The 18,870-nt window shown below is 44.2% G+C and overlaps 4 protein-coding genes across 5 annotated transcripts in view; 1 reads left to right on the forward strand and 3 right to left on the reverse strand.

The window, feature by feature from the left end:
* The window catches only part of LOC136445309 (trehalase-like), a 28,047-nt gene extending 22,765 nt beyond the window's left edge, over window positions 1–5,282 (reverse strand). The window contains exons 1-5 of the transcript XR_010757394.1: window positions 4,999–5,282; window positions 2,400–2,500; window positions 1,416–1,560; window positions 734–821; window positions 6–106 (exon numbers count right to left, since the gene is read on the reverse strand). The gene's annotated coding sequence lies outside the window, so the exon portion shown is untranslated. The remainder of the gene's footprint in view (window positions 1–5; window positions 107–733; window positions 822–1,415; window positions 1,561–2,399; window positions 2,501–4,998) is intronic.
* Window positions 5,283–8,243: 2,961 nt separating this feature from the next.
* Window positions 8,244–11,104, reverse strand: LOC136445378 (G-protein coupled receptor 54-like). Its single transcript, XM_066443354.1, has 4 exons — window positions 10,977–11,104; window positions 10,494–10,590; window positions 10,074–10,220; window positions 8,244–9,239 (listed from the first exon to the last, which is right to left on the reverse strand). Exons 1-4 carry the CDS (start codon window positions 11,054–11,056, stop codon window positions 9,105–9,107), a joined length of 459 nt encoding a protein of 152 aa, XP_066299451.1. The 5' UTR covers window positions 11,057–11,104; the 3' UTR covers window positions 8,244–9,104.
* A 10-nt stretch (window positions 11,105–11,114) lies between these two features.
* Window positions 11,115–16,533, reverse strand: LOC136445377 (G-protein coupled receptor 54-like). 2 transcript variants are annotated; one of them, XM_066443353.1, is made up of 5 exons: window positions 16,391–16,528; window positions 14,217–14,653; window positions 13,489–13,624; window positions 13,127–13,281; window positions 11,115–12,646 (listed from the first exon to the last, which is right to left on the reverse strand). In XM_066443353.1, exons 2-5 carry the CDS (start codon window positions 14,643–14,645, stop codon window positions 12,641–12,643), a joined length of 726 nt encoding a protein of 241 aa, XP_066299450.1. In that variant the 5' UTR covers window positions 14,646–14,653; window positions 16,391–16,528; the 3' UTR covers window positions 11,115–12,640. The 2 variants fall into 2 exon arrangements, with proteins under 2 accessions (XP_066299450.1, XP_066299449.1); XM_066443352.1 differs by lacking the exon at window positions 11,115–12,646 and having other exon boundaries at window positions 12,953–13,281; window positions 16,391–16,533.
* LOC136445176 (cornifin-A-like) lies at window positions 11,161–11,802 on the forward strand. Its single transcript, XM_066443045.1, has one exon. The coding sequence runs from the start codon at window positions 11,161–11,163 to the stop codon at window positions 11,800–11,802; it is 642 nt and encodes a 213-aa protein (XP_066299142.1).
* Window positions 16,534–18,870: the final 2,337 nt, after the last annotated feature.

The following is an 18,870-nucleotide window of genomic DNA, read 5'->3' on the forward strand; positions in this document are numbered from 1 at the left end:
CTTACCAATACTGCATTTCCCTGTGCTCCCCTCCTGGTATGATGAATGGGTACGGCAGGTACATAGACGAGTGACGTTCCGGGTAGTCTCTGACGTCACGGCTCACCTGAAGCACCAGTAGAAGTATATGTATCAGTTTCCTGTTGATACAACACTAACGTATCAATAATGCCCTATATCATAAGCATAATGACTTTGCACGCGTCTTTAAAGCCTCTGCCATACATAGGCTAGCAGACCATGGCCTAGTCGCCCGAACTCCTCCAGACCATGGTTGGGAGTTGGTCGTGAGCAAGGTCGTCCTTGATTGGGAGTTGCCTACCAGTCTTTAAAAGTCGTCTGCGCCAGCTGACTAGATTTTGAAAAACCGGGAAAGTCGGATGCGATCAGAGAAGCAAACTGGAGCTAGAGTAGCTCGTGTAAATATGTGTGTTGTGAATAAAGAACTTTGCTATTTAGAGTAGGATGGATTCCAGGCTACTCCCAACCTAGCGCCGACCTTGGTTTAAGGGTTGATTGGGAGTCAAGTCGTTGGAAGGTCCTGAATGTGTTGCGGGCTTAACCAATCAGCATGGCGAACGCTGCATGTAGTCACGAGACTATTGACACCCTAACCTTATTTTGGAAACTTTTAAAGGGAATTGATTTCATTCCTTGAGGAAAGTCTACAACACTATCTCAGGCGCTGTGCCAGACCTAATATGATTTGCTAAAGACAGCGCAGAGGTTTTACCCTTTTGGAAAGTTTCTTCCACAAGCCATGGAGGTCCTCTGCCCACTGTCTGTAATCCTCGTCCCTGATGCTGTTCAGGAATGCGGGTCTGCAAAACATAGAAATCTTTGAAAATGTGATCTGTACGAAAAAAACAAATGGCTTCATTATATTGTTTCGTTATACTTGACACCGGCATATTTTTAAGTTTATAATCAAGATATAGATTATAATTAGCCGCCGGCCATCACAATGAAAATATCGGCGACTGGTCATCCCGAGCGGACCAACAACGATTTAAGAGAGATAATCATTCATGATATTCTCTTGAAATCATATTTTACGGAGAAAAATGATTGAAAAGAGTAGGCATCGTGTGGAGAGAGAGATCTCATCAACTTTTAGAACAGCATGAAAGTTTATCCGAATTGGTAAATCACATTATGGAAAAGTTTGATCTGTTCTCCAACTCGGGGCGACTTCCAACAACCTTTGACCCATCACTGACATCACTCGTGTGAAAAGTCACGTGTCCAAAGCGATTCAGTCAGGGAGTTGAAGAAGACAGAAAATTATGGTGAGTCCAATTTCTTGAGTTGGAGAGCAATTTATTAAGTACCTTTTCCAAAACGTCATAACGAGAAGCATCTAACGTCCAACATGGCGGGTGGTGAATGACGTCATGGTCACGTGACGGACTCACCTCTCCTGCCAGTCAGACGGCTCCCAGTCCTCCAGCTCGGCGCCTGGTCCGTAGAACCACTGCGACACGAACCGACGCATCACCTCACGTGACCGGATGTCCTGACCCCGGGCCCGCATGTTGTCAAACGCTCCCAGGATGTCCTCTGTCATGATGACAAATACTCTTTCACAGGTAAGTAAAAACAATGCATCTATCAAAACCAATCTCAGGGGGTACAGGAACATGTTGGGGGGAGGGGAGGGTATTCTCCAAGCAGAGATTTCGATCGGGGGCTAGTAGTGGCCGCAATCTGATTTGAAGTTTGAAACCTCTGCTTGGAGAAGAGGGAGAGGGTAACAGGTGAGTGTCTTATCAACATTCCCCTATCTCCAAGCAGATGTAGAAAGATCGTGAAGTTAGTGTGTCCGAAAAATGAGGCTGTCAGGAAACGTTCAATACGATATTCCTTCACTACATCTGCTTGGAGATTACTCCCTCCCGCCCACTTTTGATTTGTTATATAAAAGCTGGAACTTTTTGGGCCCCTTTCAGGAATGTCTTTCCTGATGTGAACTGTCCAAACTTCGTCCCGTCATTGCGACATACCGCATTGCCGTGTGAATGTTTGACAGAAGATGTGGTGTGACATGGGTTGAACAGCCTGGGACGGACATGCGCGGTATGTGAAATGTGTCACACCCCTTTTCTCCAAGATCTCCAAGCAGATGTTGGAAGGAAACGTGGTTTTCCTAGCTGTCCAGTTTTTGTAACCTACACAACAGCTCCACCACAGTGTTTTGTGTAACGCGAACGGAGAAAAATGCACTACTTTAAAGACGTCCAAAAATCACTTCACATTTGCTTGAAGATGGAAGTTTTGCTGAAGATTCTCTGATGACAAAGATCTCTATGAAAAAAAGCTACTTCTAGATGAAGCATCTTCATCACCATGAAACTTCTTTTTTTTTTAAGAAAATGTAACGTTAATTTAAGATAACTAACCTGGGGCCGACTTCATGCTCATGTCGACGAAGGTCTTGGAATCCTTGAAAACCCGGGTCGACTGAACGGCGTTCAGAAGGGGTCCGTAGCAGTAAACAGGGCTGGGGGGAGGGAACGGGGGGGAGGGGGCGAGGGAGGGGCACAGGTAAAGACAGTTCAGTAGTTGACAGGTGAACCCAATTGTAAGCAGTTTTAGAAACTCTAACGACTTTGAAGGAAAGGGAAATAACAAAAGGCCCAATCCTGATTTTTTTATCACCATTAGTGCTAACGTAACATGACCATTTAACGTCCAATTTATTCAAAACGTATTTATCTTAAAACCGCGCGGACAGATCGAGCCAAATGTTAAACCCATGGGCAGAAATATCAGCTCTTCTAAAAAGAAAATGCATGGGTCTCCAATGTCAATTTCACAATAGCACGTGCTAATGTGAAATTGACTTCAACTTTCATCTGTGGTTCAAAGATGCAAAATAAGTGGACTTTTGTTGATCGTCCCTTGAAGCCGATCATTGAGGACAAGGACGGTTCAGGATGACCCTGTGTGATTTCCAGTGCACAAACAGACTGCTTACATCTACAACTTTCGCCCAACAAGTAATTACTCCACACGACAACCTAGTCACTCCAGTATGCGGACACAATGTCAGAACTTTCAAGGTTCCTAGAATGATTCTCATGTGTAAACTGTATGTAGGTTCTAACCCAGACGCACTTAATAGTTTCCAAGTTAAAACACCTTATATTGAAAATGCCATATAATGAAATTTAGAAGCTCGTGTATGCATTTCAATTCTTTTCCAGCTTAGTAGTTTAAAAGCATTCATGTTTTCATACATCACATGTGTTTAGGCAAAATGGATTTACTACTTTAGAAAGTGAAGACCTTCGTCAAACATTTTGTTTCCACACTGTTTGGGTGGTTAGGAGTTGTTGCTTTCTTCGTTTCTGATTTTCTTCATCTGTGATGTTTTCGCCAGGGTTGTACTCTGCGTTAATCCACCATGGTTCTCTAGTGTCTACCTATCTTTTCAAGATGCATAGACCGTAAGACTTAACAACGTTTTAAGATTAGATTTGGTAGAGACTTAAGACACGCTTAAGAATGTCGTGATGTCTGGTGCGTTCCCTAACAGGACCTGACCTTGACTTGACCCCTACGTGCCGCGTCCTTTATGCAAATAGACAACAGCATACGTCATCATGCAGGCACGACAAGGTCAAAGTCAAGGGTACCTACCACTGGGGCGTTAACTTCGCCTCTTAAAGGCAACCATGAATTTTCCTACTTTGGCCATGTTAATTTGATAACATGGATGACATCCGCGCGCGCATCAATTTTCGTACGTTTCCAAAATTGTTTTCGGCCATACTGCAAATCGTACAAAGATGCTGCAAAATGTGAAAATATATGCTGTAAATTGAAATGTATATATATATATATATATCGGAAAACGGATACTCATGTCGTAGAATGCCAAAGTCAATTCCAAAGTCAAAGAGAAAGATGTGAAAGAACAAAAAGGAAGAATCTATTATTCGGGATGCCATAAACATGTTGGGAAAACAGAGAAGGAACTAGGAACTGCGTGTTTGTGTTTCCAACGGAAGTTAAGGATAGACATGTTACGTTTGGCATTCTACAAGCACGCGGGTAAGACGTTATAGGTGTCATGAAATACCAAAAATAAGAAACAAACCTCTGAACCAGTTTCAATTGCTATCATGGTTAAGTTTCAACACAGCTATTTTATTGATTGCCTCCTCTCATTATAGTTACGACATTTTAAAATGAGATCCTGTTCCCATGTAAAGCCACTGTCACACATTCAGGATTTTTGCACGACTTTTAAAGACTAGCGATAGTAGGAAACCTCGCCAACCATCTCCCAGCCACAGACGACCCTGCTCCCGGCCTACTCCTGACGCTGGTCTATGGAAGGTCGGAATGCCATAGGCGGCTATGTGTGACAGGGGCATTAGCTAGACGATCCTACATGATCTAGCAGCTTTGATGGTTTAATAGGTAGTTCTAAAAGAACACAAACATTGACTGGTGTAAGTTTAGATTGTCCGTGGGACGTCGGTACGATAGGTACAGGTGTCCTGGCGAGAATAAACCTAACTCAGGAATCAAAACAAAACTGGTTCGGTGGTTAATGTCTACTCACCTAATGGTGGTTTATCACACTTCTATCAGTGAGTTAGACATAAAGGTATGTTGCAATACGTATCCTAGCCTCTACCAGGACCCGCGGATGGCTGGAAAAATAGTAGAAATTGGTAAAATAGAGTGAATAGTATGCCAAGGGAGTCGTCTACGGAGAGAGGGTCCAATATGCCATCCATCTAAAGATCGCAAACTGTAACTTCTATAGCGGACTAACTTCTCTGGCATGTTATTTGTCTATCTGGCCAATTTCTACGATTTTTCCAGCGACCTGTAGAGCCTGCAGTTGGTAGAGGCTATACGTACCCCCCTTTTATCTGTAGCTAGCATATGAAAAAACGTGTTTGGCCATTATTCATTCGTGTTGCCAATGTCTAACTGGTGTACTTTTAACTACATGAGTAGTACACTTCAGAATGAAGTTACCTGTCGCATGCAGGTATGTCTCTTAACGCCGTGCCGTCCTGGTCGTCTCCCCCTGAAATCCACCTCTGTCCCCGGCACGAACACAGACAAACCGCCGCCAAGACCACGAACACAAGTCCCCGCGCCATACTTCTGTCTTCCTGGCCAAACCAGCACGCCTCCACCTCACCCTACAAGCTTCACAAACTACTAAACCTCCCTCCGAAGTTGACACATAAGTCTTTGGAGATTTTCGCACCAGTTTGCGAGGGTAAGATCCTCGGGACGAGAGGCGCGTCGCGATTGGTCGGCTCTACCCTCGCAGCCCGCCGAGATGTTTGCCTCGGAGTGGCGGTATGTTTGCTCTTCACGGGATGGACAGACGCGGCCTTGCTTCAGGTCATGCAGCGATTCTCCAAAATCCAGAAAAACAACGATCTCATCTCATCTATCCCTTAGTCTAACTATTTGACCGGTTGGGCACCACAGCAAATCTGCAAACAGTTCTCCATCCTTCTCGATTTTCTGTTCTTAATGTTTCACTTAGTGTCATGTCTGCCCATTCTCTAATACTATCCTCCAATCCTTTTTTCCCTCCCTCTTCTTTCTTCATCCCCAATGAGAATGTTAGATGATCTGATACAGGTTAAATTAAGTTAGGTTAGGTATAGTCGCTTTGGCAAAAGAATTGATGTTCAATGCATATGATGATATCCAATGGGATGAGGACTGCTCCTTGATAACAGAGTATATTCTTTGTTTTCGTACTATCGAGGGACCAGCCTAGATTTCTGCACCTTCTTCAGACTCGCGGCTATTCTAAGCCGTATTTACCGAGGTATAGTTGTTGGTGTGTATGTGTGTGTGTGTGTGTGTGTGTGTGTGTGTGTGTGTGTGTGTGTGTGTGTGTGTGTGTGTGTGTGTGTGTGTGTGTGTGTGTGTGTGTGTGTGTGTGTGTGTGTGTGTGTGTGTGTGTATAAAAAGACCTCTGGATGGATTACAATGATATTTGGTCTATGGGTAGGTCTTGAAAAGACAACGGTCAAGGTAGATTTGCGGCCCACTGGTATGTGACCTTGGTACTGCAGCAGAACTTTTGTATCTTTTGCCCTGGCCATGGACGTGCTATGTTTTTGTAGCCTTTATTTCACGACGCTTGGTACCTTTCTCAGTCATTTGTTTTTCAGTATAACTTTTGTTTTCTATTCCATCCACCCCACCCCAAGGTCCTTCCTGACATGTCTAAGGTTCGCGATCACGACACACTTCACATTCGGACTTGACCTTGCCCTATCATGCTCGGATGAACAAATTTGTACTTGTTGAATTCTAGTCCTCAGGGACACTATTCATGGTTTACGTTTATGCATACAGCGGAGCGTTGATGTCCTTCTACTAGGACCAGGATTACTTAGCCAAAGTGGGGACATAAACTCGGGTAACATGATAGTGTAATACCTTTCAGGTCGCTAGGACATAGAGAAGGGCGCTGACAGAACAACTATGGAAGGGGCGGGAAGTTGTTATATTTTCTTTTCGGGTACGGCGCCAACAATCTTTTCCCTCGTTCTTATAACATCTAATGTCCCATACTTTGTTGTTTGTAAAGTATCATGCCCAATGCTTCACTGTGTGTAACGTATAATGTCCACTACGTATGATGTCTTGTTGCTACGTCGTGCATGTTTTCCAAATCATCGATTTATCATACATCAATAACCGACAAGTTTTTGTTAATAATACATCGATTTATTAAATATGATGCGGAGATCACAGACAGCTTTTACATATCATTTATCACAAGTACTGGTCACAAAGCGCGAGTAGGTCAGGACAAATCTGATGACATGACATGATACGAATAAGGAGGTTCACGATTCTAAGTGCGCCTGTGCAACGAAACGCATCGCTGGTTATACGTCAACGTGAATGCCCCTGAAACATAAACAAAACACAGCTGGGTATTGTTCTTGCAAATCGAGACTATGTCCGAGAGACAAGAACTGTTAACAAATCATAGGCCTTCAACTTTGACATGTTGCCCACAATGCATTTCTCTGCGCATGCGTACTTAGAATTGTGAAACCCCTTACATACTCCCTAACCTGTCATGGCCATTCGCAAAAGAAATAACTCAAACTCATCTGTATACGATTCAATAAAAGCATATAACAGCTTACGCGACAATATCTCAAATACAAATTCAATCATGCATTTATCTATTCATTGGTTTCGCTGTTCGCTATTACAAAGGGCTAGCCCTGTTGACAAAAAAATAGGCAATATCAATATCATTGGAATGTAGGTTTTGACATGGATAGAATAACAACAGACAACAGCATTGTAAGTACATTATATATACAAATAATAATATACGTATCATGAATAGTATCTACAGTGAGAGGTCAGGTGCGGGTCGCCTATGATTTCCTCCCCCAGAGAATTATGGGTTAACCACTAGAAACCACAAAAAGAAAGGCAAGAAAACGTATTGCCATGGCGACGATTGAGTGGCTATATGTAATTGGTGATTAACATTTTAAGCTATGTTTTGACACGTTGCAACTAAGGTGCCAGGCCGTGTGGATAAAGGTTAAAATGTGTCTATTTATTGTTGGACATTTGAATTTTGACTTTCCCACTAAGTTATTGATGAATTCGAATCCTTGATTCAAACAGTCCTCCAGACAGGCTAATTGTCCGGAGCTCCATTCTGAGAAATGCTCGAGTTGTAGCAGAGAGACTGCATTAGGGTTGGTCCCGAGTAGCAACACATCGGTGACAGTAATTTCTAAACAGATATATTAGGAATACAAATCCATATACTTTCCCCACAGTGCAATAGGCATGACTTTCCCTAAATCCCGAAAAAGAAAAGACTTCTTTTCTTGTTCCAAAGAGGACTTTTGGAATTTGTCGTCACGGCGCAGCTGGAGTCAATTTGCCAAACCCTGCGGGAGTCCCAATCGAGCCCAATCACAGCGGAGGAGAGGTCGGGAGGGTAATCCTCGCGGGAGATCTTATCTGACCTCCCATGGAATCTCAGACTGGTCGCTACTGCGCGTGCGAGTAACATTCCACAAATACGAACCTGCATAGCTGGGATGTACGGAATTCCCGGCAACTAAATACATAATATAACTGTTTGGCGCGCTTCCTGAAAGCGTCGCCAAAAATTTTGAAATACTATAAGGGAAATTCAACAGTGTGAGATATAGCTCTATATACATGTACCTATATACATCACGTACTGTATAGCGCCAAATGCAACACACGGTAAAGATACACGAGTAGATCACAACTAAGACAGAGGATACAACATCATCAGTGTGTAGCTAGAAAGAATATACATATAATGATTCTATTTCCATATTCTAATATTCCTATTACTTTCATCATATTTCATTTTCATATGATATCCATTTTTCTAAAGACCGATTCGCCTCCAACGCGAGTAGTTTACAGCGACAAAGCAAGACACGTGTGTAAGGAGGTATGTAGAGAGGAGAAGGGGTAAGTCTGACCAAGGTGGTCTGACGCGGGTAAATTCATTACCGATTAACCCATCAATTTACGACACAACATAGCATTCCATATGTCAAATAGTTGCCTTGCAAGATGAAAACTGCTACTTTCGACAAAAAAAGAACACCTCAGTGATAAAAAGGATTTGAGCGTTGATACGGCCAGTAGACTATACTGTTAACATGTAAGCAGTTCAGTTGAATCCTCATGCCGCTCATTTCTTTTTGGCAGAACAGGTCTTCCATACAGTTTCCCGACGCAGTGGTGAAGTTACAAAGATATCATTATCCTACCCAGAACCTCTCTGCGGCCAAAAAATACCTTGGGGAGGCTCTGCTAAACCGGGCTGAGGTTTCCACTTTTGTGGGTGTAGCCTCTAACCAGCTGTAAGTCAATCAGAGATCGGCTTTTGATTTACCTAAAGAATTCTCTCATTGGCTGACAGCTGGTTAGAGGCCAAGCCAACAAAAGTGGGAACCTCAGCCCGATTTTAGCAGAGCCACCCAAGATAGAATCGAACTTCAAGAAGTATGGTATTAATGACATTATATAAGCCAAAGGCGAGGCTCCGCATAGGAGGATGATAGCTACGCTTTATACTCTTAACCCCTTACACAAGCGTTGTCCTCTCCATACGCCATGATCGAGCTCCAGTTGTTAACCTCGGTTGGCGTCAGGAAGAGGGACGGGGTCTCCGGCGCCTTCTTGAAACATCCCGGCAGTATCTTTTGGAAGGACTGAAATTTTGCATAGACTTAAGGCCTGTTTATAAGATTTCAATTCATGGTAGTTGCATATCACCTATGTAGGCCTATTTGTATACAACTCTATGCAAAAATGAGACAATATTATACATTCCAGACGCAACACATTCTTATCAACATACTGTTAGAGTATTAGTATATATGGATAGATTCTCTCTACTGTTATTCATATATTGGACTAGTCCTTTAGAATTGTCATGTATGTACAAGTTACCATATATTGTACCTGTTACAATTGTCGTGCAATAAAGTTTTTCTTTGCTTCTTCCATCATCATGACAGCAGTGATTTAGTATTAGAAGAAAGAGAATGGCTACACCACACTGCAACATCCATACATTACACAAAGGATCATGAAAACGGGATTTCCGTATTTTTCTACTTCTAGATGTGATGAAGAGATACGCCAAGACGTCTCACCTTTAAAAAGTGATACCATTCCTCTTTTTTTCCTTTAAGATTTACCCATACATCATTGATGCTATGTTTCTTGAGGTTTAATTCAACCCTGATAAACTTACAGGATACGTCAGTCATCATAATAGTGATGAAGATGAAATAAGAATGCGTATGATTGTGTTTTGATCACTTCCCATCATATTTTTGGAAAGAACATATCTGGGCCGAATTACACAGTCCTAGTGATAATGTATGAAGTATGTCGCCGGAGCCAGTCTGGCATTGTAACTCAGTACGTGCGGACTTCATCTCTGTAACTCTTATCTCGGCTACCCTACAGTTGGTGCCAGCGGTGGGATATGATCTTATGTTTTTCGTTATCTATAGACAGGTAAGTTTAAAGCTAACCTTCCGGATGTTCTCGCCCAACCAGGCGTAGACAAAGGGGTTGACGGAGGAGTTGGCGTAGGCCATGCAGTGGGCCCAGATCTTGACGTAGTAGGTTGCCATGGTGAGCGGGAAGTCCGGGTGATAATTACGGACCATGTTCAGGAACTACGGAAGAAATAGGGATGTGGATAAAAAATATTCTCCAAACAGAGGTTTGGGCTCCGGCCTCTTTTTGACGTCTTTTAATGACGTTTTTGTCGAGTTTTCTACTTTGAAAGGTTTTCCTTTTGGATACGTTTTGGGGAGCTGTATTGTGAAGCGAGAATGGAACATAGATAGAAACTATTACATCTTTTTAAAAATACACATACATCTTTAACCGACCAAGATGGCTGACGCCGAATGACGTCACATTGCTAGTCACGTGATTGTAAGTACCTGGATTGGCCCCCAGCAGATTGCGAACAGCAGCAGCATCACCACCACGATCAGGGTTGTCTTCCGCTTCTGCTGAGTCAGCGAATCACGTGGTCCCCTGGGATCGAGAACGAAAACGCCACCGGGCATTAGGGACGGGAACAGGAAAAATGGACGCCGTTCAGAGGACGTACCTCAAGTCATGAAATCAAACATGCTCAACTGAATACTCATTTATGTAATCAACGTTTGATCATGACTATCACTCAATCATCACCTCATACTTCTTCCACTATATATTCCTAATGCAGAAAGTAAGTCGGGAGGTGACAGTCGCCAAAAGTGCCACTTCAAGTAGTCCACTGATGAAGGGAGGGAGGCTAAGGAGACGAAATGAAATGTAAAAGTTAATGAAACAATGGAAAGAGGGTGATCTTAGCACTAAGCTTTCATACCCCTCCCCCTACCTTAACTTTTTATTCTACTGATCATGAAAGGCCTTACTTCCAGGCGGGGTATCCATGTGTGTCCATGGCCACCTTGATGTTACCCGGGACCTGGGTGCCCCAGAGCCGGCTGACCATCCAGCCACAGCACACCGTGGTGATGCCCACCTGAGAATAAGGTAATATCTATAATTTCGAATTGTGGTAAATGGGTACATGCACCAACGGGTAGAGACATTATCATGGCAGAGATAGAATTAAAGGTTTCACCCAGGCCTGATGGTGTTCTGAGTCAAATTTTTAGAGAACAACAGTTACCCATGTGTGGAGAGCCACGCTTACCCATGTGTGGAGAGCCACGCTTACCCATGTGTGGAGAGCCACGCTTACCCATGTGTGGAGAGCCACGCTTACCCATGTGTGGAGAGCCACGCTTACCCATGTGTGGAGAGCCACGCTTACCCGTGTGCGGAGAGCCACGCTTACCCATGTGTGGAGAGCCACGCTTACCCATGTGTGGAGACTCAGAGCCACGCTTACCCATGTGTGGAGAGACACGCTTACCCATGTGTGGAGAGCCACGCTTACCCGTGTGCGGAGAGCCACGCTTACCCATGTGTGGAGAGCCACGCTTACCCATGTGTGGAGACTCAGAGCCACGCTTACCCATGTGTGGAGAGACACGCTTACCCATGTGTGGAGAGCCACGCTTACCCGTGTGCGGAGAGCCACGCTTACCCATGTGTGGAGAGCCACGCTTACCCATGTGTGGAGACTCAGAGCCACGCTTACCCATGTGTGGAGAGACACGCTTACCCATGTGTGGAGAGCCACGCTTACCCATATGTGGAGAGCCACACCACGGCACGAAATGCGATATTTAAGCAAAGTTTCCGAAATACGTATAAAGACCTTAAACACGGCGAAATATTTCGGGAAGCTTTAAGACTTCATAAAGGTCCGTGGGCAGTGGGCGCGACTGTATACATAAATCTTAGTCGATGTGTTTACTTTGAAGTCCTCTTTGAAAACAAACGGCATCTTTCCTACATCTATAAACAAGATATACAACGAACGGGCGAGACCTTGCCCCCTAAGCGTATATGCCTCGTTTACCTCTAGGAAATGTTGCGTTTTAACGTTATTTCTTCACTGTAAAGTTTTCCTCTTTAGCTGTAGAAGATTATTTCTCTAGATAATGTGCCGTGTTGTTCACACTTACATGGGCGCGACTGTATACAGACATCTTAGTCGATGTGTTTACAAAGTCCTCTCAGAAAACAAACGGCATCTTTCCTACTTCTATAAACAAGATATACAACAAACGGGCGAGACCTTGCCCCCTAAGCGTATATGCCTCGTTTACCTCTAGGAAATGTTGCGTTTTAACGTAATTTTTTTACTGTTAAGTTTTTCCTCTTTAGCTGTGGAAGATTATTTCTCTATATAATGTTCCGCGTTGTTCACACTTACGTGGGCGCGACTGTATACAGAAATCTTAGTCGATGTGTTTACAAAGTCCTCTCAGAAAACAAACGGCATCTTTCCTACTTCTATAAACACGGATCAAGGAGTCTAAGGCGTGCGCGAGTCATCGGGTGTTGTACGAAACCCAGAGGCGCGATGAAAGTGAAGGGCCGTCCGCCGCGGTCCGAGGTGGGATCCCCGCGGAGACGCGTAGATGGGCACCCACCCGGCATCGCGATCAGCCGATTTCAAGCACTAGACCTGAAATAAAGAGGACAAGGACCGTTACGGTCAGAAAGAAACCTACGGGAGCTAAGGAAGCTCGCGACGAATCGGACTAAGTGGAAAAGATTGAAGGAAGACTGATTGCGGCTGCAGGATGTTTCTACTACTGCAGCAGCAGCAGAAAACAGTAGTGGACTACTACACTTACCCACATGTAGAGAGCCACACTTACATGCATGTGCAGAGACACACCCATATGTGGAGAGACACACTTACCCATATGTAGAGAGCCACACTTACTATGTTTGAAGACACACGCTAAGCTATACCATACGCGTCGCCGACACGTACAATTAGCTACGCACCTACTTTTCCTGACTGTATGTTGAGAGCCACATTCACCCATAACCGGGCACACCGGGTGTGCCAATGCTCAAGCCAACCCCTTGTATGTACATACTAAAGCTCTAAGCAAAAAAAGTGTGTGTTGCAAAACGAACAAGCAACCAAACAAACCGGTAGGAGATAGGCTGCGATGAAGGTCCAGGTAGCGTAGCCTGCTGCCCAGGCCCTGGACGGGTAGAACTCGGCACAATACACCTGCTGTCCCGCCCAGTAATAGTCCTCTAGTCGCGCGTAGACGGCCGCCGGCACGGAGGCAAGGAACGAGACTATGACAAGAATGAAGGTTTCGTTAATCATACCTCTCACGTAACTTTATTTCTGACTGATACAAACTTGGCATGAGTAAGCAATCGAGTGCAAATAGGTTGAAAATGAAAGTACTAGTACCAGAACACGATAGCAATCTAATTCAAATTTTAAAAACGAAAGAAATAAAACTGCCCGAAAGGGAGTCTTGCATGGAGGCTACTCACCGATCCAGATGCAGACGCTGACGATCTTTGCCATGCGGGGGGTCCTCCAGCGGTGGGAGGTGAGGGGCCGGGCGATGGCGAGGCACCGGTCCACACTCATGGCGGCCAGGGTGATGCACGTCACCGTCACCGTCACCTAGACCGACGTCAAAAAAATGTTAATGGAAATGTTAGTTTGCGGTCGATCAGAAATATTTATGATCTGTCAATTTTTCTTCGTAACTCTCATTAGAAATATCAGAAATACGTGATGTGACATAAGTGTCATTAACGTTATATAGATCAGGGAGACTGCCATGTTTGTGGGATGGGTCGATCCAAGATGGCGACCGGTAATTCGAAACGTACGGCCGATGATTTTAAGAAAGAATGTCCCGATGTTTTTTTGAACATGCAGAGATATGAAGAGAAATCAACTGTTTGGAACATTTCTCATGACGCATTTTAAACCTACCAACATGGGTCGGACGCAGAATCACCAATGACAACCAATAGTAGCGGCCCACACGATTTATGAACATTGCTATCAACGTCATATTAGTCATGTGACTACTAATGACCAATACTAGCGGCAGCTACTAGCGGCCCACATGATTCATGTACATGACCATCAAAATCATCAACATATCCAATGATACACACGACCTTAGAGGTCCATGCTTTCTGTAGGAGTCTCTGGTACTGAACGTCATATTAGTGACTACTAACAACCGATGCTAGCGGCCCACCTGATTCATGTACATGACGAACTTGCACATGAACTCCCCGAAGACCCAGCTGGGTAGGAAGTAGGTGCTGGCGGTGAAGGGCACGGAGAAGGCGAGGAACGCCAAGTCAGCGACGGCGAGGCTCAGGATGAAGAAGTTGGTGCCGGTATGCATGGCCTTGTCACGCAGTATGACATAGATGACAAGGGAGTTGCCCACCAGCCCGATCACCGCGATGGCGACGAGAATAGTCGGGACGAGCCACGCCTCCAGCCCGAAGACGAGCTCCTCCACTGCCGGCGATTCGGTACTCCAGTTGCTGGTGATGTTGTCCGACGCCATTGCGGTCAGGACGTCGTCCTTGATGTCGTTCCAGGTGAAAGGGATAGGTGTCGCTGCAGTCGGCGGCCAGGTTTCGTTTACATGCGTTGCGTTACTAGATGACCCCATTTTGAGGTCTTTGGAGGGAAAAGGTGTAAATTCTTTCTCTTGTTTCCATAAAAGCGTGCTATTTTCATAAGACCACCAATAGCCATTTGAAGACTCAGGTTTCTAATCATGTATATTTTGTCTTTGGCTTTCTCAACATTGATCGTCTTACCAAAAAGATGCACAAAAGTATATCATATGGCAAAGCCGCTCGTTCGATACCAGACTCCTCATCTGGTGTGACGTCTGAAACATGATAAAATGGTTTTACCCAATCTAAAACTCTGTGAATAATTCCATCATGAGCATAACCACACCGACAGATGTCAGTCAGCACTGACGAAGGCAGCAGATCGGATACCGAAACGAGATGCCGTGGTTCTGAACGTAGAAGTTTCCGCTGTTAAAGGGTGTGAAGCTAAATTTCTGCCCCTGCTAAATAAATGCCCCAACACTGCTAGGGGGTTTCCAGTAAACCTGAGGTGAGAGAAGTATGCCACACTCCTGTGGCGTGGTAATTTTCAAGCAGAGATCGGAATTTGAGAGGAGGGGTCACGTTGTGAAGGTTAACCCTAACCCTAACTAGACCCTTACCCTAATTGCTAGCCCTGACCCTAAAAATATCCCCTACCCTAACTCCACGTACGCGCACTACCCTACGAAGCAGAAATCTGGCGGGGCAGAAATTTGGCGTCACACCGGTCACATTTGTCGTACGAACGTCCTACGATCACAAACTGAGGGCGATCTTGGACACAGTCGTGCATGTGTCGTATACAATCCAGCTATCTTGCATAAAGGCTGCATTAGATACTTGGCGGCGGTTGGTTCTGTGACAGCCTGCTGGAAAATCGTTAGTTAAAGTCCTTCCCGCACCAGATGGTACATAGGGCGGCGTTTCAGTAGCCCTTGGGCCACACAACTTTGTGCAATCACTACAGCAGGGGGTTAGTCCACTTGCAGTGGTATGTGTTGAACTAGCATGTTCTTTCCCAAATGCTGAGTGCTAAGCAGAGAAAGCAGTATGTGCCATTTTTATCTAAAGTCTTTGGTATGACCCGACTGGGATCGAACTCACGGCCTATCATGCATATGTGCAAGATGAACACTCTATCCACTATTGCACCGGTCGATAAATTGATTTCCACCGCGGGTGAAAAATTGTACGACATTAAAATCGTACCACGACCTATGACGAATGTGATCATAGCCTACCTAACAATATGGAAATTAAAGTTTTAAGCACAATTTACCACTTTGATGAATTGTAGCACTTTTACATCAATTATGCAAATTACGAACTTATCTGTCATGTTCCACGTCCATAGCACGTCCAGGTCAAAAGATACAAAAAAACTGAAGTTCTGCTGCAGTACCAATGTCACATACCAAGGGGCCCAAAATTGACCTTGACCTTTGTTTTTCCAACAGCTACCCAAATACGAAATATCATCATTATCCATCCAGAGGTTCTTGAGTTATACTGACTTATGCCGGAGACACAAACAGACAGACAGACAGACATACAGATATACACACAAACAGGCCAAAACCTATATCTCAATATTTCATGGAGATAACTAGTTGCGTGTAAGTCAGGTTACTGACAAGCAACCACCGGGATTCGAACTCTCAACTTCCATGTCCAGAGGCAGCGTTAACTTTATACGCCCCTAGACCAAGCATGATTCATTCCGAAGAGCACATCTGTATACGATCTCTACACCCATGTAGAAAGAAGGAATGTAACACAAGAATGAACCTACCTTGGTCGAGCTGCCCGCGACTTCAGCCAACCTGTCACTGGCAACGGACACTTGTGCCAGCCCTGAGCCGAGTCCTGTCCGATCACCTCGGACACCGGCTTTATACTGCTCATCTGCAGATGTCGTTTTCAAGTGTTTTCCACACAGCATCGCTTCTAATTGAATGTTTTTCATTTTCAAGTGTTTTTCCCGCCACAGTGCAGCTATTTTAAACCAAAAAAGCGGGTTTCAAGTGTTTTGACGTCCAAGGAAATCCAGTGGCGTAATCAAGTTATTTGTTTGACTGCCTCGGCCACGCGAATCATAAATCGTTCGTACGTTCTGACCCTTGTACTGCTTAGTGGTGCATAGGGCAGAAAGTTTTCTTGCTGTTTCAGCAGCAGCGGTAAAATCTTACTGATCTGGATTTTGCGGATGATCTTGCTCTAGTTGCTGAATTGATCAAAAATGCAGAAACTCTACTCCAATCTCTGGAGGAATCTGCATCCCTAGTGGGGCTATATTGTATCTAAGACAGAATACATTAGCAACATCTCTGGAACACTTGAACTCAGATCCCTGTCTGGGACACTCATTCATAGAGTAGATGATTTCAAATATCTTGGTTCCTACATTATGTGCTCAAAGAAAGACCTCGAAATTAGAAAAGCCCAAGCATGGGAAGCAAGCAACAAGTTGGACAAAATATGGAAATCTAACATTCCTAACAAACTCAAGGTACAAGTTTTTCTTACCCTTGTGGAACCGATACTACTCTACGGTGCAGAAACTTGGACGCTTACCTGTCAGCTCCAAAACAGACTGGATGGGACCTACAGAAAGCTACTACGCAGGGCACAGAACATTTCTTGGACACAACACGCTACTCTCAAAACAATTTATGGAAGTCTTCCGCGGTTGTCTCAAAAGCTCACCCACCGTCGTGTAGCATTTGCTGGACACTGCTTTCGAGCCAAAGAGCAAATATTTCGGACATCCTTCTATGGAAACCAAAAGGCCAAGTGCACTGCAGAAGTTTGACTTTTACCGATAGTTTAGTCAGAGACACTGAGATTGCATATGAACACTTAGGACAAATGATGTTGGATAGGGCGATATGGAGTGATGTATGTACCTATTTAGTCCCGGCTGATGGCCGATAGATAATGAGCAGCGGTATATTTCTAATATTGCTAGTTGGGTTGCTAGTCCTTCACTTTTAACCTACTCCAGGCACCTTTTTGAACACCGGACCCCATTGTTACGTCCATTCCAAAAGGCGTCCAACCAAGAAGTCTTGACCCAAGATTGAACCGGAATCTCCCAGTTAGCAACTGGAACCAGAAACTCAACTGTGAGGTTGTCACCTAGCCTCTACCAGGCCCCGTGGATCGCTGGACAAATAGTAGAAATTTGCCAAATATAGTGAATAGTATGCTAAGGGAGTCGGCTATGGGGAGAGGGTCCAATATACAATCCTAGATATTGGACCCTCTCCCCGTAGCCGACTCCCTGAGCATACTATTTACTCTATTTGGCCAATTTTTACTATTTGTCCAGCGATCCGCGGAGCCTGGTAGAGGCTAGCTGTCACCAGTTGAACTATAGGGACGTCCCTGAAAGATAAAAAAACCACAGCAGAAATACATGCTCAGCAGCTTCACCAGAAAATCTTTCATCTCATTTCCCTTCTCTTTCTGGTTGATATGCTGATGACTAGGATGGGGGGAAATCACAGTCATCAAGTCACGGTGGTCAAAAAGGCCTTGATTTTTCCTTGAAACTTGAAACACATGTATATTGATGAGGAGAAAAGTTTGTGTTACTCACATGATTTCCCCAGGGCAAATATCTTGATAAAGATTTGTGCTGTTATTCAAACATTTTAACAACTACGTTAACGGTACAACTATTTTTGATCAGGCTCTGCTGCCGCAAATAATTCAACTTATTCTTCTAGTTCTCACGATAAGTTAACAGTTTGTCTCACGGCTAATCAAAATTACTGATATATAAAGAGCGGTTTTTGGCACAACCAGACAAAACTTTCAAGTGTTTTGACTGAGCTGAGGCGAAGCTCATCTTACCTTCCTCCACTCAATACGTCATCCTAAACTGGGACCTCGGGGAAAAGCGGGCTACAGGCCGATTCGAGTCCCCCATAGATAAAACTTTAACACAAGCAAATATTTAATCGAACCATCTATGCTTATGTTACGTTTGCATGGTGAAATGCTGTTTGCAAGAAAAATAATTGATTTCAATTTTGGCATATTTCTTTTTCTACATATAGATACACTGCTGAATAAGATGGAGAAAGGAAAATGGAGAAAGGTTTGTGATACTCATATGATTATATCAGGGCAAATATTGATTTAGAATTTTTAAACATTTTCACAATAACGTTAACGTTAACGGCGCAACTGTATGTTTTCTTCGATCAGGCTCTGAAGAGTGTGCCACTGGGCCCGTTCACACTTGTGCATATATTTAAGCCCGTA

This window comes from Branchiostoma lanceolatum, chromosome 11, assembly GCF_035083965.1.
Source record: "Branchiostoma lanceolatum isolate klBraLanc5 chromosome 11, klBraLanc5.hap2, whole genome shotgun sequence".
NCBI lineage: Eukaryota > Metazoa > Chordata > Leptocardii > Amphioxiformes > Branchiostomatidae > Branchiostoma > Branchiostoma lanceolatum.